General features: G+C 39.0%; 1 protein-coding gene across 3 annotated transcripts in view; it reads right to left on the bottom strand.

Annotated features, from left to right (window-relative positions):
• Positions 1 to 23,870, bottom strand: part of LOC138714823 (uncharacterized) — a 181,498-nt gene extending 157,628 nt beyond the window's left edge. For all 3 annotated transcript variants that reach the window (XM_069846989.1, XM_069846990.1, XM_069846988.1), the window contains exon 1: positions 23,652 to 23,870. In XM_069846989.1, coding sequence (XP_069703090.1) covers positions 23,652 to 23,732 — 81 coding nt within the window. In that variant the 5' untranslated portion in view covers positions 23,733 to 23,870. The remainder of the gene's footprint in view (positions 1 to 23,651) is intronic.
• Between the last annotated feature and the right edge of the window lie 310 nt (positions 23,871 to 24,180).

Consider the following 24,180-nt stretch of genomic DNA (forward strand, 5'->3'; position numbering starts at 1 on the left):
AGTTAATTAAACCCCGCTGGCTACTTCTCTGTACACGGGAAAGCTATTAAGTAGGTGAAGGCTTCAATACAATCTCCTTTACGTCTTTTTAGACTGAAACGTCTTCGAATGTAAACATACAGATAAAATTAACACAATACAGCTCAAAGTTACCATATTTAAGAATGAAGCATTAATTTCAAGATATTATTTGAAACAATACATACAACCATTAATACTCTAAAACGATAATTCTAAAAAAAAAATAATAATAATAATAAAAATATAGAACAACAATAAATGTAACACAACGATAATTCTAATATATATAACAATAAAGGACAAGCATAAACAAAAGAGGTCTCGAACTCGAAACCATCCATTATCAGTCTTAAGTCTACGTACTGAGATACAGCAGTTACCCGATGGAAACATGACGAAATACGAGAGATTGAAAGACGGCAAATCGCATATTTCGCACCTAATTCTGCCAACTTCATAATGTTACGTAATTTGGCTTCCCTACTTTTTGCTATAGGCCTACATCATTGTCCACCTTAACATAAATACTGGTGATCTCAAATGTGGGTCCTCCTAGCATGGTCGTGGATGTATACCATAAAGAAGCGTGAGTTAAAAGGAAGACAACATTGAGTTGGCGACTTGTTTAACCACATTCCTAGAGAACGCATGAAGGCTCCAGTCATATGCTTCCTCCCTCCACTCCCATGCGTTATCTACACTTCTTTATTAAGCAGCACATAATTCTCCTTCTCCTCCTCAGACTACTTCCGCGCGCTGTTGCCACAATGTCATTACTACTCATTACACAAGCGAGAGTCATAGGAGCATGACGTCTGCAGGATGTATGTGTAAGTATGAAATAGAAGAGAGTAAATTTAAGTTCCACCAATCAAAGAGCTAAAAAAAATGTAGGAACTGAACCACTAGATGACAGTATAAACACAGTGATATTAAAATGAGGGAAATGTATATAGTCATAAGGCACAATCGTCCTCACACATTTAACGTTTACACGAAAACAAAACTCAACATTACAAGAATGAGACATACTTTCTCATTATTCATGCCGCAAAACATTTTCTTCATGTTGTGAAAGATACTATTTCTTCGAAAAAATTTACAGAAAAGAAATTATTTAAGCCGTGTCCCAAAACTCAAGTCATGATATACCTGGTAAGGTTTATCTTGTCTCAGTAGGAATAAAACAAAGTCCCTTCAAATGAGGGTAGAGGTTATAGGAGGGTTGTAAATTTTCAGGATTTCTTTCAAAATCTTGTTATTCTTTCAAAATCGTGTTATTGTTACTCAGTTTCTTGAAAGACTAGCTCAGTGATGAAACTATACAGTACGAAGAGAGATATTTTGTTACTTTATTTTGGGCTACAGAATGTATCAACTAGTCCCTTCCGCCACTAGCATCGCTTCACTCCCCCCCCCCCATCGCAATAACAACACAGACGAGGTTAGACCTCCTTTCTCTCTCTTTTCACAGTGAGACAAGATTCATCACACAGACTTTAATAACTAGCAACTATACTGTACTCCAACCACGAGAAAGTCTCCAGGGAATGAAACGAAGCGGGGTGATGTTGTGAATGATTGTTGATGTCATAAGATGTCATAAGGTCACACTCGTGGGTACTCATATCTCTATTGGCTATCTCTCAAAGCACAAACCATAACACATTTTTATACTACCCTAGTTACAAAATTAGATCACTGTTAATATTTTGGTCTTTTAATCCCTCCATACAGGAAATAACATATGGAGGAGAGCGCATGATTTTTAAACTGACGTTATAACTCGTAATATTATCTATCTATTTCGCTCCAATAGATGACGCAATAGTAAGCACATTCCTTTCATGGTTTACCTCCTGGTTGGAGAACAGTAGCTGATTTGCAAACAACAGACTAAAGCGCTATGAACATGTACAGTAGTGGCAAAAAAAAACCGGACGGACCCTTGTAGGTGATTTCAGAGCCTTGTTCACTCAGAGCACGATAGCCTGACTTTCGTGGTTCGAATCCTGCCTAGTAAGGAAATTTTTTTTTGTTCCTTATTCAAATTTATTCACAATACTTTTCGATTGCAGCGATATTTTACTACTTAATTAACTTATTATTCTCAGAACATGAATTTTACCAGCAATCGAAAAGTATTGGGAATAGATTTCAATAAGGAACAAAAAAAAGTTTCCTTCCCAGATAGGATTCGAACCGCGTAAATCTTAGTTACCAGTCTATCGTGCTTTGAGTGAACAAGGCTCTGAAATCAGTTACAAGGATCGGTTCGGTTTTTTTGCCATTACTATATATGCTGGAATCATGGTCTTCTTCATAGACTATTTTTCTGAAAGCCATGAAATTACGGTATAGCACTAAATTAAGAAGGCATTGTCCTAAATAAATGTTCCATAGTAGTATAAACCGAAAACAAATTTAATCAATTTAGTAAAGTTGAGAAAGGTTCTTAGGTAAATATTTGGGGCTAAGAGGGATGAAGTTACAGGAGAATGGAGAAAGTTACACAATGCAGAACTGCACGCATTGTATCCTTCACCTGACATAATTAGGAACATTAAATCCAGACGTTTGAGATGGGCAGGGCATGAAGCACGTATTGGCGAATCCAGAAATGCATATAGATTGTTAGCTGGGAAGCCGGAGATAAAAAGACCTTTGGGGAGGCGAAGTGTGTAACTATACAATGTCACTATACATGGTAATTGCTTTGCTGTAGTTATACCCACGAAAACTCCTGTTTAAGCGTTGTATACAGGGAAGAAAATAGCCACCACTCTAACAGCAGCTGTTCGTATCGATTGTCATTTTATGAAGATGGTTTACTTGTAACCATAGAACAACAAATCAAAGAGCACAGAATAATTACGTCTAGGATAATATTGCTGTAGCTGTACCCATTGATCTTTGGTAATCAACCAGGCCCAGTTGTGCTATCGATATTTCGCGTGGCACACTAGCGCACATTGTCAGATGCAATAAAGAATCCCAATTATTCAGTTACCTTTCGTAATAAAATAATGACGAAACTATAACGTAGTTCTATAACAGTTACATACGACGTACATAGTGATTATTAGTCAGGAATCTGCACACGATCTATAAACGAGTTATTCACTGTATCAGTATAAAGCAGTTAAATATCTGTATAAGGATTTTTATTAGTAACAAGCCAGTATGAAAGCAATTACGATCCTTCTTTACTAGAAGGCAACACACATCCACAATAGCCTGACGTATCTCTCCTTGGGAGACATAATCCCAAACGTTAAGGAGCTGCGGCATGAAGTATAGCATAAATACAAAGGAAATCAATAAATCATATGTTACGTAGCACAGAGCAGTGAGGGCTTCCATAATTTTTAATTTGGGAGATGCATTCCGGTATCATATTCTATAAAAAGTGTTTAATTGAAGGAACCAATTCTATTAATTATTTTCATACTGAAATTCATCAACCCGTGGTAAGGTTAATGATTAACAATCGGTAATATGTCTAGAAACAGAGGGATGTTACAACTAGTGACCGATAATCCTTTAATACCAGAGCAGTCATCTGGCCGGAGTTCATAAAAACTTAAGACTGAAATCGCAACGAAAAGTAAATAATAATAATAATAATAATAATAATAATAATAATGTTTTGTAAGGCGTTTCCGCTCTTCGGCAGTTGCTTCGAATACTTTTTCCTTTTGATAAGAGGTGTGCACACTCGGTCAGTTGATATAATTCTTGGAGAGATGGTCGGTCTGTCCCAGAAAGTGAGTCATGGCTCTTGTAATTTGTACAATCTACCAACACTTCGGAAATTACAAAAAAAAATCCAAGTCAGCAAAACCTGCCAGCTGAATGTAATCCAAGGTCTACGAATACAAGGTGTTGGGAAATAGCATTTTCTCTCATACCAAATTGAAATTCTACACCCAAATTAAATTTTAATCCAACATCGAGGTCGCAACCCCAATTATCAATTAGAACCCTCAAAAAAGATTACGCTGTTATCCCTAAGGTAATTTAATCTTATAATCAACAAAAATGGATCAACTATTCTAAATCACACCCACTACTTTCTTTTTACTAAGAATTCTATTTCATTATGCATCATTCTCGGATAAATTGGCAGACTGATGCCGAGTATGAAGAAAATCCGACGAAGCGAGGAATTGGAAGTTTGTCATGTTTATGTTTTTCTTTCCGCTTTTCATCATATTTGAAGTTTATAATATAGCTAGAATTTATTAATGACCGTAATTCATTTCCATTTCTTTTCTCTGAAGAAAGGGTATCATCTCCTCAAAATTCAATATTACCTGTCAATGGGGGAAAATGAAGACATTTGTAAAGAATCTTGATATCTAAATTGACAAAACTGAATGTAGAAACTAAGGTCAATGTCAATGGGGGAAAATGAAGACATTTGTAAAGAATCTTGATATCTAAATTGACAAAACTGAATGTAGAAACTAAGGTCAATGTCAATGGGGGAAAATGAAGACATTTGTAAAGAATCTTGATATCTAAATTGACAAAACTGAATGTAGAAACTAAGGTCAATGTCAATGGGGGGAAAATGAAGACATTTGTAAAGAATCTTGATATCTAAATTGACAAAACTGAATGTAGAAACTAAGGTCAATGTCAATGGGGGAAAATGAAGACATTTGTAAAGAATCTTGATATCTAAATTGACAAAACTGAATGTAGAAACTAAGGTCAATGTCAATGGGGGAAAATGAAGACATTTGTAAAGAATCTTGATATCTAAATTGACAAAACTGAATGTAGAAACTAAGGTAAAGAACACAGAAATAATGACTGAAGATCGTACCCTGAAACTAATTAGGCCTATCACATTCCAGACATGTTGAAAAAAAATACTCAAAGTGAAAGCATAACAGGCTTGAATAGTTTCTACTGTCAAAATTTCATGACGCCGGAACACGCCGAAATGTCAAATTGTGGTGATAGATGATTACAATATAAAGAACGCAATATATTAAAAATAGCAAATGCAAGAGTAACAATTCATAAGATGTGCCTACTGGTGTTCTTAACTGACAGTATTTGGCAAGGAAATGTACCAGCTTTTAAGTATATTGTTCAATGAAAGAAAATAATCCTTGTTACTTACTGTGGGTGTCAATTCAGCAGGGATGTGTTGTACTGCTATAGTTCTGGAGAAAATTCAATTTATTTTGAGAGAAAAGCATACCGAACTGCTTGAAAACTCTACCAACTGTTCTTAAGTGGATTTATATTTGAAAAGAGAAAGGGAAATTATTCAGTACTCTTGAACGATAGCGGACCCAGTCTACACTACCAACTGGCCTAAGCAGAGACTAGTCATAATAATCTGCCTCCATTATGGCGTGTGTCGGTACAGATAAGGTGCAACATGCAACATAACGTGCAACAAGGTCCTTTTATATGCGTGCAATACAACTTGCATGTAAGGCAGTAATTTTGACGTGATCCATTGGCTGTTTACTTTTATTTTATTGGGTTATTTTACGACGCTGTATCAACATCTAGGTTATTTAACGTCTGAATGAAATGAAGGTGATAATGCCGATGAAATGAGTCCGGGGTCCAGCACAGAAAGTTACCTAGCATTTGCTCGTATTGGGTTGAGGGAAAACCCCGGAAAAAACCTCAACCAGGTAACTTGCCGCGACCGGGATTCGAACCCGGGCCACCTGGTTTCGCGGCCAGACCATTGGCTTTTCGCGAGCGTATTAGCCGGGGCAAGTAGTGGTAAGATATTAATTCACGAAAATCTTACCACTAATAAGAAACCTCAGAACACGTATACAGAAAGAAGAGCCGGTCAACATTTATTTCATGATCACAAGCATAAATGGGAAATACCAAAATTTCTGCGTAAATATTACGGATTTTTAATTTAATTGACTGAAAAAAATGTGAAAAACTTCACATACGTGTGAATCCATAACTGTGGAAGATCGACTGGCAGTGATATTTCGCTTTGTAGTTTGTGAAGATTAGTTACTAGTTCGCAGTATCCATGCAGAATATCTCTATCCAGCAGTCGGACTGTCCCAGAGGTGTCTTCGATGTTGATTGCAAAAGTAAAACATTCTCTCAAATGCAAATCATGTACTAGTATAAACGTTTCCAAGTTCCTAAGAAGTTGGTACATTTATTTTATTTTTATTTATTTAACCTGGTAGAGATAAGGTCATCAGACCTTCTCTTTCCCTCTACCAGGGGATTACAACTACAATATTAAGAATATAATTACAATTAATATTAAATTTACAGATACAATATAAAATCAAAGTACTAAAAGATTAACTGATTAATAAAAGCTAGACGGTTTATTGTAAAAGTTAAGAAGATAGAAGCATTTCTTTTATTGATTAAGTAAAAATTAAACCTACTCTACGCAGTAAGAAAATGCTTAATAAGCTTGCTTTTGAACGCTACTAAATTCCAACAGTCTCTGATGTCACTGGGTAGGGTATTCCACAAGCGCGAGGGCGATATTGTGTATGATGATGAATACGATGATGTCTTATGTGTTGGTATGGCTAGTATGAGGCTATTTTGCGTGCGTGTGAAGAGATTATGACATGATGACAGGTAACTGAAACGGGAGGCAAGGTAGGTAGGTAGGTGTAGAGGTGTGAAGGACTTGGAAAAGGAGAACAAGAGAATGAAAATTTCTACGTTCGTTAAGCCGTAACGAGTTTAGAGTTTGGAGGGATGGGGTAATGTGATCAGCGCGACGGACGTTGCAGACGAAGCGAACACAAGAATTATGAACACGTTATATACCGGTAATAAAAAAACACCTGAAAACTGAATATTTCGCGTACGGTTTAAGACTCGCTACAACACAGAACAAAAAGAGCTGAAAACATTATCGTTTGGGTGAATCTATACATCTGGAAAACCCTACGAAATATAGAAGCGTGCTTCACCCTAAAGCATGACAACAGCAACGCGTACAATGTTTTGCAGAAAGGAGCCAGCAGAAGGCAATGATAGCAACTTTCTCCCCCTCACTGCGGCAGAAAAAGAGATGTTTCCATAATCTGGCAAATGCTACTGAATCTATTGCGATGTTGTGTGAAAACCATATTCTTCGGCTAAACTGAGGGTCTGAAACATGGATAACTTACGTACACAGTGTACATGCGGCTTACGGCAGGTAACGCGCGCAAAATATTCCGAGCGGATGTTGCAAACTGTTCATGGTACTACTGATACACCTCTATCAATAATGGCATTAATGACAGAAGAACTTTGGTTCCATTTAAGCAGTCATGTATTCTCTCACAATACAGGTAACAGAGAGACTGAAAATCCTCATTTGGTGCATGAAGGTCTTCTTCAAGATCAGAAAATGGATATAATTGCACGTAGTGTTATTGGCCTCATTTTCTTTTACGATACAGTGACGCTATGAGAGACTTATTTTGGCCTTTTTTTAAATATTCGCTTACTTCCAGCAGGATAACGCCACTGCACATACAGCCGCTATACCGTTACACGCATTAGAAAAAATGATTGCCTTAAATAGTCCAGGACGTTCGCCGAATTTAAATGTTTTAAATATCCAAGTCTGAAGGAATTTAAAACAAAGCGTATGTGAACAATCCATGCACGCTTGAAGAGTTTCTGAATGAAATCAGGCCAGAGAGTTGCTGAAAGTGTTTCAGAAAGTTCCACGTCGATGTGATTCTTGCATAGAGAAATGTGGATATCATTTGTAACATACGCTTTCATAAAAGGTAAGATCAACATACCTTTTACCAGAGCATTATTTGTACGGGACTATAGGAACTCTATAAACTTTCAAGAGACGCGTAGCTATCTCCATGGGCTAGAAAGCGTAGAACTATCTGGAGTTTAAGGCGGGCTGGTAAAGTAGTCTCATATTTGGCGTTTTTCTCTTCCATTTCAGATTTATAAACGTCTCGTAAGTTCCTCAAACTGAGATGACGTTGTCAGTCTCAAGTGGTTTTTGAATGTATCTTCGTTTTCATGCTCGACCTCACGTGGGAAACTGAATGACGCATCGAATTTTTTGTGCCTGATAATCCAGTCTCGGGTTCACACTGCCTTCTTTCTTCTATACTCATTCTCAGTAAAATTTCGTAACTCTTTCAGCAACATGTTTGCGACAACCGCTATGCTTCCTCGGAAGCAGATGCAATCGTTGCACTTCTATAAACATATGTTTTCTACCGGCAAAAATGATGCCAGTGTGCACTCTTATCTTATGACATCCTCTACTTGGCCCCCAGTCACCTCTTAACGTGTCAATTCCACTTAAAGTTTTCCTATGGAGAGTTCATGGTTAGTATCTATAGCTTGGTAAGAAATATATGGCCCTTCAAAAACGCATTCGCCAATATGACATGTTTATATACTCCCGGTTAGAGCAAAGGAATTTTTCCTTAAAGGGGATTGTTCCTGTTTTCGTCCATGGTCTGGAATTTAGGTTAAGTTTAGATGTAAGACCTCTACTGGCACTACATTATCATAATCGTCCTATCACATCATCGGGGTAATGTAACTCCGCCTTCCAGGCGCCCCAACCTCAGAAGTGGGTTACAATTAAGCCACAGCCAGGAGAGAAGACCAGAAATGTCAAAAAGACAACCTGGTGGCATTGGATTAAATATACTCCACCTATCACAACAATGTTCTATCTTTTGTCACTAGTGTTATCGTTATCACTAGAGACGAGAATTCCATGCAAATGCATGTTTTTATAGGAACATAGGACATAGCTCAAACTTAGTACTTATCCATTTCATTACTTTCCGGCTCCAAATATGTGTACTTTTTCCGTGCATATTTGCATGTTTTGGCCTTTTTGGAGATAAAAACATGCATAATGTATATGTAAGCAATTTGTAGCTTAATTATGCATATAATATACATCATATTCAGTTTAAATACATGTTTTAATGTTCTGACTGGACCCCAAAGTTTCTCGATTTTTATGTCCCTTATTTTAGCTTCAGGAATCAGGATTGACGAAGAAAAAGAAAAAAACCAAATAACAGAAAAATTAAATAAAATGTTATGAAGGACCTTTCCCTGGACGGAAGTTTACTTTTACTACACTTTACTGACGACCCTCTACAGACTGCGTATCGTAAATGGATTTATTGCGTTGGATATTTTGAGAATAGTAGAGAGGAAATAGAGGGCTATTCAAAAAGGAGCAGATTTCAAGTATTTATTTCTTCAAAACTACAGAAGATAGAAAAACAATTCCAACGTTCCTGACAGACGAAAGTTTAAATTTTGAACAGTCCGGATAGAAGTTCCAATCATGGCCGCATTGGTGCTGTCGCTTGTCATGCTCGGCCGCATTGGCGCTGTTGATTGTCTGTAGTAAAATGGCGACACAACAGGAAAAAGCATTTTGTGTGCTGAAATTAGAAAACTAGAGTCCATTATTGAAGTTCAACGTTCTTTTCGCCGTCAATTTAATGAACAACCGCCTCGTCATAAGCAGATTTACCAGTGACATCGAAAATTAGTAAAGATGGTTACATCTGCAAACAGAACAGCACGGGACGTCCACGCACATCGAATGAAAATGTCGAACGTATTCGTACAGTTTACGAAAGGAGCCCAAAAAAATCCACAACACGAGCAAGCAGAGAACTGAACATTCCTCAACCAACGGTATGGCGAGTTCTGAAACACCGTCTGCACATTAAGTCGTACAAACTGCAGTTATTGCAAGCATTGCATCCTGACGACCACACAAAAGTTAATCGCCATAACGTTAGAATTTTTGTTGTGGAGAGTAGAGTTGGAAGGCAGTAGACGGATAGGGTAATAAATTTCATAAAATGTCAGTAACTTACTGAGAGAAAAAGTGAAAGGCGATTGCCATGTGTTATTTCCAAACTGAGATTTTCAGCTATAGAATGATAAGCAATTCGTTTGAATTTTATTTTTTCGTCTGCCTTTTTTAAAGGACCACAAGGGCAGACCTCGAGGACCACAGGTTTGAGGAACGCTGCTCTAAATGACTAGTATCCAAGCCAGACATCTGGAAAACGGAACGGATTAACAAGTCGTTTAGAATAGGGATACATACCAGAATTATATCCAGAAGGCTACCTTTCCCGAACTCAGAAAACCTTCGTGCTACTGGGAAGAAAACAAATAATAGCCAGATAAGTAGACAAACGTCCTTTTTGCTGTGGAACTCTCAAGGTTGAACGACTACATACATGTCGTTGGACATTGCCTTACAAGAATCTCCCTAAAAAATTATGTTTCAGAAAAATATGGGAGGATTATCTATATAGCTAGACTGTGTAACGGTAAAAATTAGAACACTTAAAATGCTGGTTATAAGACCAAATTGCAATACCATTAATAACCGATATTGTCTACCTGTTTCCGGCATAAAGATTTAATCGAAATCTTAATTGTGGCTTATACAAAGATGCAGAAGCACTGGTGATAGCGGGCGACTTCAATCTGTACAACAAACGTTGAAGGTTAAAATTTGAAAATAATATTAACACGTGGGACATAAAGGTTTCAAACTACTAAATATACTCTTCAAGAAACAACTTACATAGTTATGATGAAATAAGCCCAGGGCTCATTTTCCTCAATTCATAAATAAAACAGGCACATACAACAGCCGTGAACAATTCAGAGAAGACTCAATTGAGAAAACATTCATCTCGAGGTCATCCTTGATATAGATCACACGTTATCGGAGACAAGTTTAACACTGTACGAGTAAGTGTTGATAGACAAATTCAGTCCTCAAAGAACATTTAGAAGAATCTACAGAAAATTAGCACACGCTATGTAAAATCGGCGAAGGAGTTTGAATGAAGCAACTGTAAAATAACAGATTGAAATAGAAAAACAGTAAGACTGTCCCAACTATACCTTCACGCAGGCTGCTTTACACTCTATGCCAGGCCTGCAGAACTGTAGCTCTTGAGAGCGACTGCTTTCCTCCCATTTCTTACCCCACCCACCTTTTCTACCTGTGCGGTCACGGCGTTCTAGTTACGCTCGGCTGCTCAACATGTATTCTCGGGGAGGAAGTGGATCATCCCCAATAGAAGTGGAATGAGGCTGACGTCATATTTCCCCTACTTGCGAGTTCTGCAGGTCTGCTCTATGCAGTCTTGCAACATCTACATTCGCCCAACACTTCGACATTACGAAAATATAGATTAACGTACCATTGTGACGAGGTTAGGTGAAAATACAAGTAAATATTGAAACCGGAAACAGCAAAGTTATAAAAACGAAAAGTGTCATCGAAACTATTTTAAATTTTATGTATTTAGCGTTGAAGATAAGGCCTAAAAACTAACAAGGAACACCAAGAAGTACTTGGGATAAACACTTAACCACACTAGTATTAAACAGTAAATACTCTAATATGCTTCATTTGTGCTCCTTGCGCATCTACCTCAAGTTTTTGTAAACTGTATTTGGTTCAAGTAAGAATCGGCCACCCGTCTCCTACAATATTCTGCTTCCTTTATTTGATAGGGTGGCTATGCAGACATTGCAGTCTTGTCCTGCAATGGCCGCTAACACTTTCCCCTCCAAATGGTAGCACCCTACAGTGCAACCCGCAGAAACTTGTTTCCGCGCAAACCCGCAAGAGAGGGTTACACTGCAGCTACCTCCCTCCCCGCTACCTAACGTGACGTTACTAGTCACGTGGGGCCCCATGGCTTGAGACGTAAATGCCCTAGTTCAGAATCTATAAAATACCTGTTTCATGGGCGAGCTCACTCGTCTAGTCGCATTGCGAAAGGACAGAGAACCTTTCAATTTGCAGAATTAGAATTCGCGGCGTCTCTTCTGACCGCCTTCACCTGCCTTGTCATCGAACAACAGACGACTGAGTCTTTTCGACTCCACTTGCACTGCGAAATGGCAAAGCTCCATTCAATGTGCAAGCTTACTCCTGCCATCCGAATAACAAACAAATGAGTCTTCTCGACTCCACCTCCACTGCGAAATGACAAAGTTCCTTTCAATGTGCAGACTTTCACCAGCCATTTCTTCCTCGTCCTATCCCGTGATCACTTTGATCACATTCCCGACCCTCGCGTATGTGGTACCTAAGAGATTACGTCCATTTTCGGCTTTCCCCCTTCAAAATTTTCTACACTACTTCCTTCAGTGGAGCAGCGTAACTCGGAGTGAGACAAGTGGCCAAGAGGCTTGGAGCCCACATATTCAGTTTCTTTCAGCCCCGAAACCTTTGCAAGGACACGTTTTGCAAACCTTTTAAATGTCTCCTCCCACTTCTCTTTCAATTCAATTGAGATCTCAGTGTATTCCGAAGTATGAAAGAACTCACATCTAATGATGTTTGCCGCTACTGCCTACTTTTCACACTTGTAGCAATCCTGACTTGGATCCCACATTTTCAACCAGAGTTGCTCCACCCTGGTTCCTCATCTGAACCCATACGCTATCGAAATGTCGTGAAGCATGGCTCGTTGATACCTCGACAAAGGTTTACCCGTTTCCCCGCTCCTGGTGTCGCCAAGCTAATGTCGTTTAATCCATCAACACATATGGAGCTTGTTCTCGCTGTCGAAAAGTCGCTAAGGTAGGCAAGCTCGATCCCTCGATTCCGAGAAGTAACCTCGAACCCAGTTCCATCTGTCTTGTTTTTCCATACCCACATCGTACGCTCTTGCCAAGCCAAACACTCCAACACAGGCAGTCTCGTTATCCCTGACTGCCTTACATAAATTCTAAAACATTATATAGCTTCACACATCAACGTCTCAGGACGCATTTCTTAATTACTAATTACTGCGACTCTCCTGTTCCTCTACCTCAGAGCCAGGGGAAACATCTATTTTTTTCATTTTTCAATAAACAAATATCGTGAATCTTCCTTTGCTTCACTATAACACAACTCCTTTAAGCTTCGGCCCTCTTGTCGCGTCATTCCCGTTCCTCTTCTCTCCACGAGACTGACGTCAACGGAGACCGGCGCACGATAAATTCTTACAAAGCATCACCTACCATCTTAAATTCAGGTAATGAATACCTTCTGGAAATCGTCAAAGCGATAGCTAGGTTCGTAGATGAAAATGACTAAATTAGTGTTCGACGAATACAGGAAAATTTCACACTCATTTTTCATAAATTCATGCACGTCATTGAAATTCCAGAGTTGGAGAACAATCACCAACAATGCACTTCAGAAAGCAAATGGAGGGACTCGGCTCACCGAATACATTGAATACTGTCTTACCTCAAGAGAATTATAGACAGAATAACAAAACAGGAAACATAATATCAGAGGAATAGTTTGCCTCCAGAAAGGAAAAATCTGCCCTTCAATCTGTCGCCGAACTACATAACACAAGCTCTACAATACCCCAAAGGGAAAACGTTACAAAAAGGCATCTAACTCAGTACTTCGTCAAAAGCTGGTGACAAAAGTTGAAAAATTTCAGGTAACCTAGGCCCAGTAGCTAAATATAACGTAAGTTCCTTAAGGTCCATCACACAAATAGTACTCTACAGATGGACAACACAAGTCGCTGGAACGCCTATATTGCTCCAAGGGTGACACCACATGAATCTGTATGAACGCTAACACGAGATCCGCACATGGACTTGCATATAGGGGCAGTGAGAAGGGTCCACTCAGATTACGTTGCTGGGGATCAGGAACATGGGTTGAGTCACGTTCGGAAAAGAATCTAAATAGAAAATATCCCTGCAATTGAAACGGTAGCTGATAATACTACAGCATCCTAACTTAAGAACGCAAAAAATTAAAAGAATAGAGTCTAGAAGAGCAAATCTAGAAAATTACACCCTGAAGGTGGACGTGGCAAGAACAGTGAGATACAAAAATTGTCACTGTGATTTGGACATTGGATACGCAATGGTAGCATACTGTCACTGATCTAGTGATAAAAAAATAAAAGATGAGTGATTCCATTAGTAATGCAAGAAAATGAACAAAACGGTAGCTACCAATGTACCCTCCAGTCACCAAATTGAACGAACGTACCTCGGAAGGGTGAAAAGAACGTTCCCCGCTCTCAAGGAGAAGAAAACGACCCCAGTAAGCATTGTGCGCTACTTTAGTTTCTCATGTATTTCTTACTAGGATTGTAGCAACATGAAAAAAAAAAAACTGACAACTGTCGGTTTCCCAAAGTTGAAGGATCAATTCTTCTGAATTGATTATGTAAGTCCGCTTATCAAATGAGGTAATTTCGCAACGGCACAATTTCATTGGTGTTAGCGAGACGATTTTGGTGAAATGAACCCAAGAATTACCAGATATTCACCTCGCACTTGGTGAAAGCCTCGAGTAAGAACAAAACCATATAATAGTCCAAGCCAGTCGCCCTCTCTGCTGTCCCAAGCGCTACAATAGAGCAACCTTTTTTTAGCGAATCCACTGTCTTTCTTGTCGGATTGAAATGGGGAAATTAGCCTAGGTTGGCGCGACATTATTTAAGACTAAATTCGAATATTTCAGAGACATGATACACATTACAACGATGAAACAAAACGGATAAGCACCATTGAGGCACTCGAGAAATATCCCACCAGGACTACTACGCCATAACAATAGTTCGGACATACTACTGCCACCTTTCCAGTGCTGCCAAAGTATGCAACAGCTATCTATCGATTAGTCCCTCCTGAAGTGAACGACACGAGCTGGAGACTGTCCTCGCATGTAAGTGCATTGTACTAACCGGAATGAAATGATGTGCATGTCTTAAGGTCCAGCGTTACAGATTCCCCTGAGGGCCGCCTTCGAATTACCCTTTTACCTATCCGCATAGGCATCACCACGGGGTCTCAAACTACTATGAGCCTAGAGAAGAGACCACGGCACTAAGCACTACAACCAGCAACTAATGGCTACATACCACGGGGTTGAATTTTTTTAGTAGGTTACTTTACGACCCATTATCAACATCTTAGGCTATTTAGCGTCTGAATGAGATGGTGATGTCGGTGAAACGAGTCCGGGGTCCAACACCGAAAGTTACCCAGCATTTGCTCATATTGGGTTGAGGGAAAACCCCGGAAAAACCTCAACCAGGTAACTTGCCCCGACCGGGAATCGAACCCGGGCCACCTGGTTTCGCGGCTAGACGCGCTAACCGTTACTCCAGAGTGTGGACGCGGGGTTGAAGTTGCGGTAACTGCTCATAGCGGACTCTACATTGGAGCAAGGTCCAAATATGTGAAGAAAAAAAAACGGAGATGGAAGTGTACAGTAATAAAATTATGTTGGAGATATGAGGCCGAGGCCCAATGCGAAAGTAACCAAGCAATTTTGCTTCGTTTGGTTGAAGGAAAACCTAAACATTCTCGACCAGGTAACTTGTTCCGATCAGAATTTCAACCCGGACCCGCTCGTTACACGGTCAGACATGCTAACCGTTATTCCACAGGGTTGGACGCATGCAAAGCAAACTCGTATTCCACAACACTAGTGCGCTTTTTTTTTAGCATATATTCAAGACAAATCCTCTACATTCAAGACTTCTGTACCCACCTCCACATTAAATTATCAACTTTCAGCCATCGATTTCAAGATACAAAATCTCCTCTAATCCTGTCACATCCAGGCCTACCCTCATAGATATTGGAGCAGTCTGTCTTAAACCTGTTCTACCAGACGGAAACATCGCCGTTTCATTTTACTAACCCTCCATCAAACTATCTTTAATCTTGCCACAAATCTAAGTGTACTGTTATCACAATGGTGCTCCATTTCATTTGTCCTGCTTTTTCCACTCTTCTCATTTCGTTTGTTTTTGGTTCAATGCCTCGACTGATATTTAAAGTAAATCGTCGTCTAGCACTCCAGTATATTTATAGGTCATTTTGTAGCAATGCTGTGCATCTCTTGTGTCTTCCATGTACATCTCTTCATTTGCAGCACATTACATGTGGCTTGACAAATAACCATGACGTGTTATCAACCTGAACATCGCAACGGTCGATTTACGTGGCCTATTGAAGATTATCTGGGAATTAGTCAATTAAATTCCCCAGACTATACCTTTTGCTTCATCTGAATTTTGTTTTTGGGCAGATCTGAATTTACTTTTGACTAGTGTTGTAAAATTTCAGTGCCTTTCTAGCCAAAAAGTTCATCTAATCATTTCAAGTGATTTCTCATGTCGCAAGTCTTAAAAGTGATGCTTGCCCGTATTCAAGTTTGGCCATATTATCTTTTGCCGTGAAGTTTTAGAAGAATTAGGACTACCCGGATATTGAATAAGCACATCGCAATAACAGTGTCGGCTCTTATCAAAGCCACTATAAAATGTGTGATGCGAGAATGTAGAACTGAAAAAGAAAATATACAAGAGTGAGAAAAAAAATGGGAAAATGAATATTTCTGGCGGTATAAGAATTCCTTATATTTCTGCCAGTATAAGGAGAGAAATTCCTGTCAGATGAGCATGCGGCAGCCGTTGATCTTGAAAGCACATTAACAAATTTATGTGGTGAATATTATCTCAGAGGGTTAAGAATGAATTGTACAGAACTTTTAAAGAATAGACTATACATATACTGGAAACGAAGCATATGGCATCGCTGACAGCCCTTGGCCACAGCAAAATGTGCCGATTTGTAAACAAAAACGCATACATATAAAGGAGAAAACTTGTCAGGGAAAACCCTAGGATAAAAGAGGAGAGAAATCGTATCGGATAATTGTGTACCGTCGCGAGGGGTGACTTCGTGCCAGGATGGTGACTTTGTGCCATTCACGCATTTCATAAGAAAAACGTAAGGAGTAGTCTTTAAAAGAGTCACAAGGTTTTTTTTTATTTTATTAGGCTATTTTACGACGCTGTATCAACATTTCATGCCATTTAGTCTGAATGAGATGGTGATGACGGTAAAATGAGTCCGGGGTCCAGCACCGAAAGTTACCCAGCATTTACTCGTATTGGGATGAGGGAAAACCTCGGGAAAAAACCTCAACCAGGTAATTTGCCCCGACCGGGATTCGAACCCGGGCCACCTGGTTTCAAGGCCAGACGCGCTGACCGTTACTCCACAGGTGTGAACGTCACAAAGTTTTAAAAACTACTAAACGTAAGTAGTCTTTAAAACCTTGTGACGGTTTTAAAGACTACTTCCTTAAGTCTTTCTTATGAAATGCTCGAATGGCACAAAGTCGCCCCTCGCGACGGTAACTAATAACCTTCAAATCGAACCAGTGGTATAGCTCGCGCTAGAAACGATTACCGAAAAGCAATGATGGCGTTGCTGTCTGTTTTGACGTGTGTATGTAGGCACGCCGAGGGGGGGAAGAGGGAAGAGGTGCGAGCCGATGGAAGTACTGTCTCTTCCAAGAATATGAACAAATGAGGACATCGCTGTGGAAATAAAGAACGTAGCAAGAGAAAAATTCCAAGCTAATTAAACGCGCAACATATGTTTACGAATGAAATAATACCGTGCGATACAAGACACGTATTCACATGCAATGGAGCAAACTAAAGTCGTAATGTAACTATCACAACGCAAGACTGATTCTATCGATGTCATTTCTCTTCCGACTGTACTCTTGAATATCATTCAAGTTATCTCGTGACCTTTCCTGTCGCCCGCTCTTCCTTATCGCAGTGTTTGATTCGCATTCCTTCCGTCGGTAATCCGTACTTGCGAAACCTATAATAGTTAAGAGTATCAAGTAAACACGAAATACTGTCAGTGTCGATGTGCGGCTAGGCAAAGGGGAGGGAAAAGAAAATACTGTATAAGGTTATTTGGGGTGATGACGTAAGACTATACAAGGGTAAAAATATATACCTCGTCATGAATGCGGCGTGGAAGGGATAAGTGGGTAATGGCGTAAGACTCAAGGCTAATGTTTGTATTACAGAGGAAACACCCACACACTTCTTGGCTGGCCGTGCTGAGTCACGTCTCCCCGCTCCCCACTTCATTCCGCATGGTTTCAGAGCTGGCGCACAGACAGTACGCCATCTATCTAGGCCACACCCTTATCTAATGAGACCTAACCAGCAGTATGCTAAATAAACCTAGCTAAGACAAACTAGCCTAAACAAACTATATTTGTTGCCTAGTCTATACTAACCTAAGCTAAGCTACTTAATATGAATTAGTACCTACATCATGAAATCCATGTAGTGACTCTTCAAATGTTGGTGCCATTGTTTAAGAGTACCGCTATGGCATCACAAAATTTTATCTCTTGTTTTCTCCGCTTGTAATATATGGCGCTTGGCGCATTATGGCTCTGAACCTTTCAATTAATGAGTTTAAGACTGAAGCAAATAGTACTTCTATATACGAGTCGCAATTAAATGCATGCTACTTGAACGTGTTTTAGTTTGCGGGTCATTTCACTGTACGAGAAATATGTTTTAGTCTATACTAAGCAGAATTCACAAACGTGTGCAGTAAGGCTTGTGCTGAATAGGATTACTGGTGACAATACTGTAGCGCAGTATAACCTCCCTTCCTTTCCGCACTCAACTCGCTTCTCAACCTATACAACACCGCCGAACAGCCTTTTATACTCCAAAGATAGCGTCACTACGAGGGCGCGGCGCTGCGCAGCGTTGCCGCCGACCAACTTCCCCTAGACGATTGGAGAGGGGAGCTATTTAGTCGGCAGCTGAAAAACCAGTTCCCATTACCCGCCTTGTGAAAGTTCAACAACGCTGGCTTATCTGTACAGTCGCGGGAGAGGAATATGGGGAAGTGAGGGAAGAGAAGTGGGGGGGGGGGGGAAATAGAGAGTCATCTCTTCGCAACATTGTAGCTTGGTTCGCGGGGGGGAATAATTATTTCCTGTGCATAAGGCTCTGACGAATCACAATGAAACATCTGCATGCGGCCCTGACGAGGCGCAATGAAACATCTCGGAGTTATGTATGGAATTAGACAGAGAACACACAATACTAACGTGGTTATGGACGTTTGGTGATAAACTACAATCAGTACTGAATGGAATGGGAGACTCGTATTTTTCCATACGAAAGGCAGCATCGCCATAAGCTGTTAAGTGGAAAAACGTCATGAGCTTTTTTTTCTTGTTCGCAAACTATATTCCTTAAAAACCCTTTTCCTGGTAATTCCGAAAGTGCTGGACAGAATCGAATGAAATTTTTTCTGAATTCTTAAACATAATGTACAAATCAGGCCAGAATATTTCCGTTGCTGTTGGCGATCTCTCTTTCGCGTACTGTTCACATACTGTTCGACGAAGTAAATCACGCATAAAATCGTCTATCTTACCGAATTCTGTTTTAGTTTATTTTCTCTTCAGTTGGTGAATCGTAGTTCTTAATTTCTATGCCCCATATATATATATATTTTTTTACCAACTCCGCCGGTTGCGTCCGATGTTGATTAAGATTTGTACTTATCAAACTGCCTCAACTTTCGATTACTCTATGGATAGAATTTCTAACGTTAGAATAATTTTAACACTTTGTTTTCTTAGCTACCCTCCTCTACAAATAAGATATTCTGTTTTCTTCGACGGTATTATTTGTTCTTGTGATCTTCAGGTGAATCAGGAGGCCTGACTACGGATCATCTGCTCCAACAATCATTAATCATGGCCGGAATAAATAGACATATTGGAGCGCACAACGGTATAAAACAACACGTCGACAAATGTCTAAAAAGACGGGTGAAACCCAACAGGTAGAGGCAATGACTGCTAGATTTGGCAATGCTGGGATCTATCGTATTTCTGCCACGCGGCTAGGGGTTGAGTAGAGGATGGGGGTTTATGGGGGATTACAAATTCCAAGAAGAGAGGCCGTCATGTTTTCGAGTCAAGTATAGCTTGGTAATTGCTGGTATAGATCTACAGAACATGTTCACACTGAGGCAATCGTCAGTTATCCAGCATGAGCATCCTATTTAATTTATGATACGGTAAATAGATAACAAAAATAAAGCTGGGCGACAAGTCTTAAGTACATCACATCTGGCATTTAGTCGTATTTGCGAATTTCTATAGTAGGAACATCAGATCCTTCAATAAAATGCAGAATAAGTCGTCATAAACGTATCATTTTCTCTTCTCAGACGTTAAACGAATGAATGTAAACAATAATGTATTGAGCAATGTTTGAATGAACAAACAAATTGTACAAATGCGTCTATCACAGACTCGGGCACGATAACCTTATTTATCATGCTTCAGTGATAAGAAGGGTACATTATCTCTCACCTCTGACCTCTGAAATTATCATATATTGACCTCTGATATTGTGAAGTCTCCTCACCGCGTGCACTACACTCGAGACGCAAGACTATAAAATACCGAGTGTGGAAAAGTGGGGGATCTTTTAGGCAACATTGTAACGCTAGTTATAAAATCTCCATCTCCTTCGATTTTACTTCAGTTTCCCCAAGCCGTTAAAGTACTCCTGCTTTAAGTATCGCGAATATCCTTTTCCCCTTGAAATCCTACATGCTACCACAGTCTAGTATATACAGTCGCGAAGCTCAGTACGTAGTAAATATGCAAACATTAGATAGTTGCTCACCGCTAGGATCGCTAATATCGCCTCATTACAGGCAATGCAAAATAGTACCGTCACAGTCTATTGTTTCTAGCACCCTCAAAACTCAAGCTTCGTGACTGTATACAGTAGACTGTGATGCTACGTTAAAGGTGCATCAACACAGTACAACTTTTCTTTCAACATTACGCATTCAAGAGTGAACGAAACGCATTCAATTGTGCATGCTTTTTCCCACTAAAAAATCTGAGCGCATGCGGCAATTGAAAGCTACTCATCGCCGGTGGGTATCCCGTGCGTTATATCTTTCAACAGTAGCCTGTAACGAGCAGCTGACTGTTCTAAGTAGCTGTGAAAAACTGAAAATTGTTTTTTGTGATGGTGAACCTTTGAAGCTGAAAATGGCGGCGAATAAGACTAGTTTTATTGAAGATTATCGCAAATTCGAATATCTATGGGGTGTTCAATCACAATTTTGATAATCAAGCAGTCCTATGTGCATGACTGATATTTATTATTATTATTATTATTATTATTATTATTATTATTACTATTATTATTATATACGTAGTGAAGATGACGTTCATCACTGCGCACAATGTAGAAAAAAAATCTGTATGCATCTCAATTGAACGTGAGTTTTCAATTGACTGCAAGCATACGCGCATGGAAAATTGAACCGTGTAGATGAAGCTTAAGAGCGAGTCACTTAAAAACTTATAACTTGTTTACAACCATTCTCCGCACCATCAGAAATACACTCAGAACTTGTGCGAATAGGAAAGCATTATAACCATAAATCACGAACCAAAAATCTAGTAAAATGTTACGAAGTGCGTGATTATTGTTAAAAAGATGGCCACTAATATTGCACTGGTTCTGTTACCGACATTCCACTATTAAGACTGTCACAATCCCATTTTCACTTCCACTTTCACAGTCACTATCACTACCACCATGATATCGAGCTATCACTATCATATTTTGTTCTCTTCTACTTCATGTTGTTTTTGTTCAGCCATAATCCTCTTCACTGTCGTTAGAAACACTAAATAATTCTCATCCACACTGCTCCTACATCTTATCTTTTTTACTCTTCAGCTTCTTTCTTCATATAATTGTACACAGTGAGAACTATCTGTCTTGTGGTAACACTTCGATAATCTTCAACGAAACATGATGCTTATTAACTAATGTCACTTTTTCTCGTAAGTAATCAGCACAATAGCCTTCGGAAGTGCACATGCCGGTAAGTACATCGCGGGAAAATACTCCACTTTTATTACTTTGGTCCAGGGAAAATAATCGTCTTTTATTTACAGATTTATAGTACCAATTTTGGCCCAGGGAAAATACTAGTATATAACGCAAAAAAAAAGGCCTAAGGATCATCTCGGACTTTACCACTTTAATCTACTTGCGGCAAAGATAAACGATGTAGTACATCTCTTTTTGTTTTGTCCTCTCTAAATACTACAGTTCAGAAACTATCGGTGGCATCTCGCTAATAACACCAATTTTGAATTTAACAATACTACAGGTAAATTTCCTCAAAGCAATTGCACATACTTTTTTTTGTGTGTCGTTCCTTTCTTTCCTACCCCATTGCCTTTCCTTGACCCAACCCTGCACAAGATTCTAACCATAAAGGCACGCTTCCTAGCTGCAATTTCCCTCCTCTCACAGACATTTGTATCTTCGAGCATGACGTAGCTCCACTCCTGACTACGTCTATCCCAGAAGACAAATACCGGTACTTGTTCAATGACCACAACCTACAAGCCAACAAGTAAAATGAATAACTTACTTCATAGCTTGTAAAGTATTTCAATAAAGTTTACAAGTCCTTTAATGTTCGTCGAAATAAAAATAAATTACCTACATACGTTTCCTAAAAAAAATTGTACTGAAGGGAATTACATCGAAATTAGCATTTATTGATACCGTAAATCAAATACTATAGTAGTTTCCGAAAACAATTCGAAAAAGGTCTACGTTTTGAGTATCAGACTCAAAAATTCTCTCGTTCAAACTGGACAATGGATAATATCGATGGTGTTTAGGTAAAAGGGCTTATTCCACAAAACAGAACATGTTTCAGGAACAAAAATTAAAATTTAACACATCCTTAGTTACCTAATATATGTGGAATGTAAACACAGTTGGCAAAACCATATCTTTACATTTTGCATTTAAAATTTAAGTAATAACACTAGTTACAGTAAAAAAAAAAAAATTCAAATTTTAAAAAATTAGGGTTAAACCTTTTTACCTCTACACAACTGATATTATGAATACCGTATATTTCGATGTATAAGACTTAGTTAAGTGTTAGGATCCATTCAATCGCCTACAAAATTAAATACATAAATAGCGGCCAGCGTGTGGTGCTAACCACAGTATCATTTAGCGTCGACATTGAGAAACCATGGGAGTTCTATCTTCCAATATTTTTCTCTATGGAATATGCATTAAACGTTCTTACAATAAATGTACACACAAAAACACGGCATCTAAAAAAAACCGCACACGAAACCTTACAGAACAGATAGGCCTAACTACAAGGATTGTATCCCCTGTTTTTATTACCGTAATGTTAAATTTGTGGTAACATTTGAATTTAATTGTCGAAATTCATTCATAATAATCGTCCCATCACGTTTTATTTCCCAGTCAATATTTCGTTTTCTTCTTGATTTGCAATTGCGAATGTAATGTGTGATCCGACTTCGCTCACTTTAATCCGAATTGTGACAATGACATTCGTAAAATGTTATATTATAACTACATTGAATGATACTATCGCCTTTAATTGTAGCAAACGCATGTTTAAAGAGACTCAGTCCTCTATTACAACAGTCACGATCAATAACCATACACTGGAAATTAACATATAACCAAACAAAAAAGGAAAATAAATAAATCTTAATAAAAAGTCATAAATCGAAATTACACGCCTTCACAAAATATTTTTCAACGATGTCTGAATGAAAAAGTTGACACCAACGTGTTTACACGAAATGTGTTTACTTTCATCTACAATTTCAAGTCATATTATTACATAATACATCGCTATTTATATCAACAATTATCGAAATTTACCTTCGTTATTAGAAGCTTTCTCTTATTTTGGTCACAAACTAACAACCAGTTTGTAAACTCGTTATTATCCAAGTCAAACATGGCTCAATTAACAATTCTTTCACTTTCACAAACAACACAACAAAGAAGTACGATACAAAACGTCGTTCCAACTCCAACGAGCTCATGAACCATCCGAGGGCCGCGATCTTCCCTCTTTGCCGTACGGAGGTCGCCATGTGACTGTCTTGACTGGCGGGAAAGAGAACACGAATCAACCAATGAGCCGCCCAAGACCCCACCAGTCCAACAAACGCGAAGGCTCGTAGAAGTAGGGATAAAAACAAGACGCCTTGTTGCCAGTAGGGGAGCGCTATTACTCATATTTTTTTTAATCCACGATATGGTTTAACTGGAAGTTATATCGTACATGATTACTACAAAATTAATGTTTACAATACACAGTAATAGTATTAATTCAGCCCTACTGTACATTTCAGACTTTCATTTTTAAACCTCGGGGTGGCGCTACCAATACAAGACGTGCATT

The sequence above is a fragment of the Periplaneta americana genome, chromosome 15 (assembly GCF_040183065.1).
Source record: "Periplaneta americana isolate PAMFEO1 chromosome 15, P.americana_PAMFEO1_priV1, whole genome shotgun sequence".
NCBI classification, from domain to species: Eukaryota; Metazoa; Arthropoda; class Insecta; order Blattodea; family Blattidae; genus Periplaneta; species Periplaneta americana.